The sequence below is a fragment of the Drosophila willistoni genome (genome assembly GCF_018902025.1).
Source record: "Drosophila willistoni isolate 14030-0811.24 chromosome 2L unlocalized genomic scaffold, UCI_dwil_1.1 Seg168, whole genome shotgun sequence".
Classification (NCBI taxonomy): domain Eukaryota; kingdom Metazoa; phylum Arthropoda; class Insecta; order Diptera; family Drosophilidae; genus Drosophila; species Drosophila willistoni.
The window spans coordinates 17,542,637-17,552,760 of record NW_025814047.1 but is presented as its reverse complement, the minus strand read 5'-3'; the positions used below and the strand labels follow the sequence as shown (position 1 = coordinate 17,552,760).

Here is a 10,124-nt window from a genome sequence, read left to right as displayed (position 1 = left end):
TCAAAAACAAAAGGGAGCCTGCTGGAGTCGCGTAGCTTGCGACATAAATGGCTGCAAAGCAAAACATCATCGTCTTCTTGACAAGGAGGTGACGGAAAGCGCCCTACACAATTTTCGTGGGTCACTAACCAACCAGCCAGAATGCTTTGTTCGAATCGTTCTAGTCACTTTGTACTCCAATTCAAAATCCGTCGATATCTACGCCTTTATGGATGACGGCTAACACTTGTAGAAGAAAAATTGGGTGATGCGCTCGAAGTGAAAAGTTTTGTCAATCGCCTATGCATTAGATGGACTGGCGATGTTAGTCGGCAGGATCCGGAATCCAAGCAGCTGAACTTGAGAATCTCAAAAGAAGGACAGGGCAATAAATTATTTAAAGTAAATGGAGTCTGTACAGCCAAGTCCATTGGACTTTCAGCCGAGACAATGATAGCAGATAGGATAAGACAGAGATATCCGCATCTAAAAAACCTGCCTATCCTGACCTTTATTAACGCAATACCTCAAATGATAATTGGCAGCAATAATCCGAATCTCATAGCTTCGCTAAAGGTGCGCGAAGGAAAATGGCAGCAACCAATTTCTGCAAAAACGAGACTAGGATGGACTATATTTGGCGGAGCTGGACGATCTGATGGAGGACTCAACCTGCATCAGTGTCAATGCGATCTGAATTTGCATTAGATGGTTAAAAAACATTTGCTAACGGAGGAAAAATCACCGGCGATGTTTACCAAGTCTCCACATGAAGAGCGATCTCTACAGATTCTGGAAGACACTGTTAGTTACAGCTCGCGGATGAACACCACGGGATTGCTTTGGAAAGATGGTCCCCGTGTATTTCCAAATAGCCTGCCCGAAGCAAAACGATCACTATTAAGCATGCAAAAGAAAATGGCAGCAGACCCTTCTTTTGCAAATGAGCTACATGGTGAAACACTAAAACTGATAGCCAAAGGCTATACCAGAATGTTAGAAGAGGAAGAAGTCGTGGAGAAACCCGAAAACGGATGGTACTTGCCAATTTTTACCGTAGGAAATCCACATAAACCTGACAGGGTCAGATTGGTGTGGGACGCGGCAGCTCAATTATCGGGAGTAGCCCCAAATGACTTTCTTCTAAAGGGACCCGATATTTTCGTGCCCTTGCTGCAGATTATGTATAACTTTAGAATGAGAGCAATTGGTGTCAGCGGTGACATCGCCGAAATGTTCCATCGAATAGCAGTAAGAGAAGAAGACGCTAAAGCACAACGATTCCTATGGCAAAATCGGACAACAGGCGTCGTGGAAACTTTCCAATTAAATGTGTTGACATTTGCGCACTATGTGCGCGACCTGAACGCTAAGAAACACGCAGATAAGTTTCCTTCGGCAGCTAAAGCTAATCAGAGAAGTCACTACGTAGACGACTTCATCGATTCATGCCATTCGGAAGAAGAAGCCATTACATTAGCGAAGGAAGTTAGAGAAGTCCACGAACGCGGAGGCTTCCATATGCGCAAGTGGTTATCAACGGGTACTAGCTGCACTTTGTGACACAACAACCCACGACGAAAAACAGTTCTTTAACAGTGAAGAGATACAAAATATTGGGCATGCGGTGGAGCCCACATTAAGATGCCTTCACCTATGCACTAAAGTTTGTACGCATCAACCAAAAGGGAAATTTTACAAGTTTTGATGTCAGTTTTTGACCCCATGGGCTTTGTACCCTGTATAGTGATGTATCTCAAAATACTGCTCCAACAAGTTTCGCGATCGAAGATTGATTGGGATAAGGAAATACCACCCAATCTTCAGGATATGTGGCAATCATGGCTGTCCTTCTTCCCCTTGATAGAGGACGTGCAAATTCTGAGATGGTATTTTAAAAATTGGCATGCACAAGACTGGCGAGTTCAATTTCACGTATTCGTCGATGCGGGAAAAGACCGCCTACTCTGCCGTTGCGTATTTCCCTATCGAACAAAATAACCAAATACTTTTGAGTCTCGTTTCAACCAAATCCAAGGTGCCTCCGTTGCAGCCGCTCTCGACACTCCGCTTGGAGCTACAGTCAGCAGTAACTGGAGCGCGACTGGAGGTTACAACTCTTCTTGAAAGACCATGGAGTATTGTGTGTGAATTGAGTCTTTGTAGGAGTTGATTATTTTGGACCGCTAACAGTTATCGATGGAAGAAAATCATTGAAAAGATGGGCATGCTGATAACCTGCCTCACGATGCGAGCAATAAGCATTGAGATAGTGCATAGTCTAACCACAAACAAATGGGTTTAAGACGTCATATATCGCGCCGAGGTACACCAAAGGAAATATATAGAGAATTGTCGCAGCAGGAAATATCGTGGTACTTCAACCCACCGTCAGCTCCTCACATGGGAGAAGCCTGGGAGAGCTTAGTGCGTTCCATCAAAACCGTGTTATACCGTATAACACCAAGTCGAAAATTCTCAGATTAAAGTCTTTTTACCGCCATGTCAGAGGTGGAAATGGTGGTCAACTCCAAACCCCTGACATACGTGTCCCTGGACGACGAACATAAAGAAGCTCTTACGCCAAATCACTTGTTGCTTGACTCATCATATGGAGAAAACCCGATTTCTGATCCTGAACAAATTGAATATAAATGGTCGCTCCGCCAGAGTGAGATGTCCGCCAACCTATTTTGGAAACGCTGGGTCAAAGAGATGCTACCAAACAGCAAGTGGCATAAAAAGGTAAAACCAATTGGAGTAGGCAACATCGTACTTATAGTGGACGAAAACCAGCTGCGGAATACCTGGACAAAGGGTCGAGTGGTCGAAGTGACCACCGCAGCGGATGGTCAAGTCCGCCAGGCGAAGGTACAGACACAACTAGGTGTCCTCTCCAGACCACCAGTAAAGTTAGCAGTCCTCGACGTCGGAAAAGATGAAGTAAGCTCCAGTGGCTCGCTTGCCAATTAGAAGGGAATGTTGCCGAAATTCGGGCCTGCAAATAAACTTTGTACCACTGTAGCACAAAACAGAATTCTGTGCGAACAATCAGAATGACGCTTTTTATAAACTTTAAAACTCTCTATCTCATCTTACTCTTGCGGTACTTTATTATATATAAGTAGACATATAAGCGCGAAAAATACGCAGCTGCATTGATTTTTTCGAAGCCAAGAGGCCAAGACTAGAGTAAGTGAAATGAGATTGTACAATTATTAGTTATAAGAAATTTGTAAAATAACCTGAAATTACTTGCAGAATTAAAAAGTTTACGCTGACCTTACTTGAGGATTAAATGGATTACTTTTCATTTCAAAGGCACTGGCGGAGCTAGATTAACTAGTCGAACGAGCAACAATTCTTTTTAAATTCTATAAGAAATTGCCTTTAATTTCCAAGAGGAATTAAATTTACTCTTTCGTAAAGAATTTTGAGCAAATTCTTTATTTCCTCCGGTGTAGTAAAGCTACGGAGACCTAAAGAGGAGGAATTTACACAAATCCCAAGGAAAGAACAATTTTAAATTTTACCACTCGTAAAATTACGTATAGACATGGCAACGAATGGAAGCTGTGGTATATGCCAGGGGCCGGACAACCAGGAAATGCTCAAATGCTCCAGGTGTACATCTAAATTCTACTGTACCTGCTGCGGATCAAAAAACAGTGCCACCTCGAGTTCCTGTATGTATGTATGGAGACACGTCGCCACGTGCCTGATGAAGGCGAACATAAACTCGAAACTAAATCACATTTCAAGGTTAACCACCAAGGTAACAAGGATCAGCACGTCGAAGATGAAGTAATGCTTAACCCGAGAGTGCAGTCAAACGGAGAAGCGAATGACCATCCATAACATGCTGCCCGCATAAACCGATACATAATGATGACGGATGATAGTGCCATCAACACTCCACAGGCGACGAGTATAAGAGCGCCGAGCATGCCATGCAAAACCAATGGCATAACACAACAACAAGTAGCTGCTCGACAATCAATTCCGAGGGAATTACCAGCCTTCTAAAGAGATCCAAGAGAATGGACGCTCTTTATAAGCACCTATGAAACTAGCACCCGGATCGGTGGATACAGCAACGAGGAGAACGCTATGCGCCTGCAGAGATGTCTGAAAGGTAGGGCACTTGAAGCCGTGCGAGACAGCTTACTGTTCCCAGAAACGTTGCCGAACGTTATAAGTACTTAATAGAACACATAATAAAACTATTGATGGAGAATGTGCGAAATTTGCCTCCTCCAAAGGACAAACTAGAACCGCTGATCGAGTTTGCACTTGCGGTGAAAAATATATAATATGCTACCATTTGGGCAAGCAATCTAGATGCGCACCCAAACAACCCTACGTTATTGCAAGAGCTTATCGAGAAGATGGGACCTGATATGATGCTTAACTGGGCCCTACATTCAAGATCCATACCCTTCCCGAACATACATCACCTAGCAGTCGGCTGAAGCAGCAAGTCGCGTATCCACGCCAAACATATTACTAGAAAGCGACAAGAAGAGAAGAATCAATAGAGGAATGATGCATACACATACTACAGCGCCCACAGAGAACCATAAACACATCTTTCCTCCGGTGTAGTAAAGCTACGGAGACCTAAAGAGGAGGAATTTACACAAATCCCAAGGAAAGAACAATTTTAAATTCTACCACTCGTAAAATTACGTATAGACATGGCAACGAATGGCAGCTGTGGTATATGCCAGGGGCCGGACAACCAGGAAATGCTCAAATGCTCCAGGTGTACATCTCAATTCTACTGTACCTGCTGCGGATCAAAAAACAGCACCTCGAGTTCCTGTATGTATGTATGGAGACATGTCGCCACGTGCCTGATGAAGGCGAACATAAACTCGAAGCTAAATCACATTTCAAGGTTAACCACCAAGGTATCAAGGATCAGCACGTCGAAGATGAAGTAATGCTTAACCCGAGAGTGCAGTCAAACGGAGAAGCGAATGACCATCCATAACATGCTGCCCGCATAAACCGATACATAATGATGACGGATGATAGTGCCATCAACACTCCACAGGCGACGAGTATAAGAGCGCCGAGCATGCCATGCAAAACCAATGGCATAACACAACAACAAGTAGCTGCTCGACAATCAATTCCGAGGGAATTACCAGCCTTCTAAAGAGATCCAAGAGAATGGACGCTCTTTATAAGCACCTATGAAACTAGCACCCGGATCGGTGGATACAGCAACGAGGAGAACGCTATGCGCCTGCAGAGATGTCTGAAAGGTAGGGCACTTGAAGCCGTGCGAGACAGCTTACTGTTCCCAGAAACGTTGCCGAACGTTGTACTACTTAATAGTAGTTGTAAGTACTAATAGAACACATAATAAAACTATTGATGGAGAATGTGCGAAATTTGCCTCCTCCAAAGGACAAACTAGAACCGCTGATCGAGTTTGCATTTGCGGTGAAAAATATATAATATGCTACCATTTGGGCAAGCAATCTAGATGCGCACCCAAACAACCCTACGTTATTGCAAGAGCTTATCGAGAAGATGGGACCTGATATGATGCTTAACTGGGCCCTACATTCAAGATCCATACCCTTCCCGAACATACATCACCTAGCAGTCGGCTGAAGCAGCAAGTCGCGTATCCACGCCAAACATATTACTAGAAAGCGACAAGAAGAGAAGAATCAATAGAGGAATGATGCATACACATACTACAGCGCCCACAGAGAACCATAAACACATCTTTCCTCCGGTGTAGTAAAGCTACGGAGACCTAAAGAGGAGGAATTTACACAAATCCCAAGGAAAGAACAATTTTAAATTCTACCACTCGTAAAATTACGTATAGACATGGCAACGAATGGCAGCTGTGGTATATGCCAGGGGCCGGACAACCAGGAAATGCTCAAATGCTCCAGGTGTACATCTCAATTCTACTGTACCTGCTGCGGATCAAAAAACAGCACCTCGAGTTCCTGTATGTATGTATGGAGACATGTCGCCACGTGCCTGATGAAGGCGAACATAAACTCGAAGCTAAATCACATTTCAAGGTTAACCACCAAGGTATCAAGGATCAGCACGTCGAAGATGAAGTAATGCTTAACCCGAGAGTGCAGTCAAACGGAGAAGCGAATGACCATCCATAACATGCTGCCCGCATAAACCGATACATAATGATGACGGATGATAGTGCCATCAACACTCCACAGGCGACGAGTATAAGAGCGCCGAGCATGCCATGCAAAACCAATGGCATAACACAACAACAAGTAGCTGCTCGACAATCAATTCCGAGGGAATTACCAGCCTTCTAAAGAGATCCAAGAGAATGGCCGCTCTTTATAAGCACCTATGAAACTAGCACCCGGATCGGTGGATACAGCAACGAGGAGAACGCTATGCGCCTGCAGAGATGTCTGAAAGGTAGGGCACTTGAAGCCGTGCGAGACAGCTTACTGTTCCCAGAAACGTTGCCGAACGTTATAAGTACTTAATAGAACACATAATAAAACTATTGATGGAGAATGTGCGAAATTTGCCTCCTCCAAAGGACAAACTAGAACCGCTGATCGAGTTTGCACTTGCGGTGAAAAATATATAATATGCTACCATTTGGGCAAGCAATCTAGATGCGCACCCAAACAACCCTACGTTATTGCAAGAGCTTATCGAGAAGATGGGACCTGATATGATGCTTAACTGGGCCCTACATTCAAGATCCATACCCTTCCCGAACATACATCACCTAGCAGTCGGCTGAAGCGGCAAGTCGCGTATCCACGCCAAACATATTACTAGAAAGCGACAAGAAGAGAAGAATCAATAGAGGAATGATGCATACACATACCACAGCGCCCACAGAGAACCATAAACACATCTTCTGTGCGATATGCAAAGGACACCACAAACCAGTGTCTTGCGAAAAGTTGTTGCGGATGTCAGTGGAAGCCAGGTGGAACGCGATAAATAACCAAAAAAATAACAATAACCTATGTGCTCAGTGTCTCAAAAACAAAAGGGAGCCTGCTGGAGTCGCGTAGCTTGCGACATAAATGGCTGCAAAGCAAAACATCATCGTCTTCTTGACAAGGAGGTGACGGAAAGCGCCCTACACAATTTTCGTGGGTCACTAACCAACCAGCCAGAATGCTTTGTTCGAATCGTTCTAGTCACTTTGTACTCCAATTCAAAATCCGTCGATATCTACGCCTTTATGGATGACGGCTAACACTTGTAGAAGAAAAATTGGGTGATGCGCTCGAAGTGAAAAGTTTCGTCAATCGCCTATGCATTAGATGGACTGGCGATGTTAGTCGGCAGGAGCCGGAATCCAAGCAGCTGAACTTGGGAATCTCAAAAGAAGGACAGGGCAATAAATTATTTAAAGTAAATGGAGTCTGTACAGCCAAGTCCATTGGACTTTCAGCCGAGACAATGATAGCAGATAGGATAAGACAGAGATATCCGCATCTAAAAAACCTGCCTATCCTGACCTTTATTAACGCAATACCTCAAATGATAATTGGCAGCAATAATCCGAATCTCATAGCTTCGCTAAAGGTGCGCGAAGGAAAATGGCAGCAACCAATTTCTGCAAAAACGAGACTAGGATGGACTATATTTGGCGGATCTGGACGATCTGATGGAGGACTCAACCTGCATCAGTGTCAATGCGATCTGAATTTGCATTAGATGGTTAAAAAACATTTGCTAACGGAGGAAAAATCACCGGCGATGTTTACCAAGTCTCCAGATGAAGAGCGATCTCTACAGATTCTGGAAGACACTGTTAGTTACAGCTCGCGGATGAACACCACGGGATTGCTTTCCCCCGTGTATTTCCAAATAGCCTGCCCGAAGCAAAACGATCACTCTTAAGCATGCAAAAGAGCTACATGGTGAAATACAAAAACTAATAGCCAAAGGCTATGCCAGAAAGTTAGAGGAAGAAGTCGTGGAGAAACCCGAAAACGGATGGTACTTGCCCATTTTTACCGTACGAAATCCACATAGACCTGACAGGGTCAGATTGGTGTGGGACGCGGCAGCTCAATTATCGGGAGTAGCCCCAAATGACTTTCTTCTAAAGGGACCCGATATTTTCGTGCCCTTGCTGCAGATTATGTATAACTTTAGAATGAGAGCAATTGGTGTCAGCGGTGACATCGCCGAAATGTTCCATCGAATAGCAGTAAGAGAAGAAGACGCTAAAGCACAACGATTCCTATGGCAAAATCGGACAACAGGCGTCGTGGAAACTTTCCAATTAAATGTGTTGACATTTGCGCACTATGTGCGCGACCTGAACGCTAAGAAACACGCAGATAAGTTTCCTTCGGCAGCTAAAGCTAATCAGAGAAGTCACTACGTAGACGACTTCATCGATTCATGCCATTCGGAAGAAGAAGCCATTACATTAGCGAAGGAAGTTAGAGAAGTCCACGAACGCGGAGGCTTCCATATGCGCAAGTGGTTATCAACGGGTACTAGCTGCACTTTGTGACACAACAACCCACGACGAAAAACAGTTCTTTAACAGTGAAGAGATACAAAATATTGGGCATGCGGTGGAGCCCACATCAAGATGCCTTCACCTATGCACTAAAGTTTGTACGCATCAACCAAAAGGGAAATTTTACAAGTTTTGATGTCAGTTTTTGACCCCATGGGCTTTGTACCCTGTATAGTGATGTATCTCAAAATACTGCTCCAACAAGTTTCGCGATCGAAGATTGATTGGGATAAGGAAATACCACCCAATCTTCAGGATATGTGGCAATCATGGCTGTCCTTCTTCCCCTTGATAGAGGACGTGCAAATTCTGAGATGGTATTTTAAAAATTGGCATGCACAAGACTGGCGAGTTCAATTTCACGTATTCGTCGATGCGGGAAAAGACCGCCTACTCTGCCGTTGCGTATTTCCCTATCGAACAAAATAACCAAATACTTTTGAGTCTCGTTTCAACCAAATCCAAGGTGCCTCCGTTGCAGCCGCTCTCGATACTCCGCTTGGAGCTACAGTCAGCAGTAACTGGAGCGCGACTGGAGGTTACAACTCTTCTTGAAAGACCATGGAGTATTGTGTGTGAATTGAGCCTTTGTAGGAGTTGATTATTTTGGACCGCTAACAGTTATCGATGGAAGAAAATCATTGAAAAGATGGGCATGCTGATAACCTGCCTCACGATGCGAGCAATAAGCATTGAGATAGTGCATAGTCTAACCACAAACTCATGCCTAATGGGTTTAAGACTTCATATATCGCGCCGAGGTACACCAAAGGAAATATATAGAGAATTGTCGCAGCAGGAAATATCGTGGTACTTCAACCCACCGTCAGCTCCTCACATGGGAGAAGCCTGGGAGAGCTTAGTGCGTTCCATCAAAACCGTGTTATACCGTATAACACCAAGTCGAAAATTCTCAGATTAAAGTCTTTTTACCGCCATGTCAGAGGTGGAAATGGTGGTCAACTCCAAACCCCTGACATACGTGTCCCTGGACGACGAACATCAAGAAGCTCTTACGCCAAATCACTTGTTGCTTGACTCATCATATGGAGAAAACCCGATTTCTGATCCTGAACAAATTGAATATAAATGGTCGCTCCGCCAGAGTGAGATGTCCGCCAACCTATTTTGGAAACGCTGGGTCAAAGAGATGCTACCAAACATAACACGAAGGTGCAAGTGGCATAAAAAGGTAAAACCAATTGGAGTAGGCAACATCGTACTTATAGTGGACGAAAACCAGCTGCGGAATACCTGGACAAAGGGTCGAGTGGTCGAAGTGACCACCGCAGCGGATGGTCAAGTCCGCCAGGCGAAGGTACAGACACAACTATGTGTCCTCTCCAGACCACCAGTAAAGTTAGCAGTCCTCGACGTCGGAAAAGATGAAGTAAGCTCCAGTGGCTCGCTTGCCAATTAGAAGGGAATGTTGCCGAAGTTCGGGCCTGCAAATAAACTTTGTACCACTGTAGCACAAAACGGAATTCTGTGCGAACAATCAGAATGACGCTTTTTATAAACTTTAAAACTCTCTATCTCATCTTACTCTTGCGGTACTTTATTATATATAAGTAGACACATAAGCGCGAAAAATACGCAGCTGCATTGATTTTTTCGAAACCAAGAG

At 44.3% G+C, this 10,124-nt stretch overlaps 2 protein-coding genes across 2 annotated transcripts; both read left to right on the top strand.

The window, feature by feature from the left end:
- The first annotated feature begins 729 nt into the window (after positions 1 to 729).
- Positions 730 to 1,542, top strand: LOC124459898. The gene has a single exon (XM_047009678.1). It carries the CDS (start codon positions 730 to 732, stop codon positions 1,540 to 1,542), a length of 813 nt encoding a protein of 270 aa, XP_046865634.1.
- Positions 1,543 to 7,719: 6,177 nt separating this feature from the next.
- LOC124459897 lies at positions 7,720 to 8,488 on the top strand. Its single transcript, XM_047009677.1, has 2 exons — positions 7,720 to 7,773; positions 7,835 to 8,488. Exons 1-2 carry the CDS (start codon positions 7,720 to 7,722, stop codon positions 8,486 to 8,488), a joined length of 708 nt encoding a protein of 235 aa, XP_046865633.1.
- The last annotated feature ends 1,636 nt before the right edge of the window (positions 8,489 to 10,124 follow it).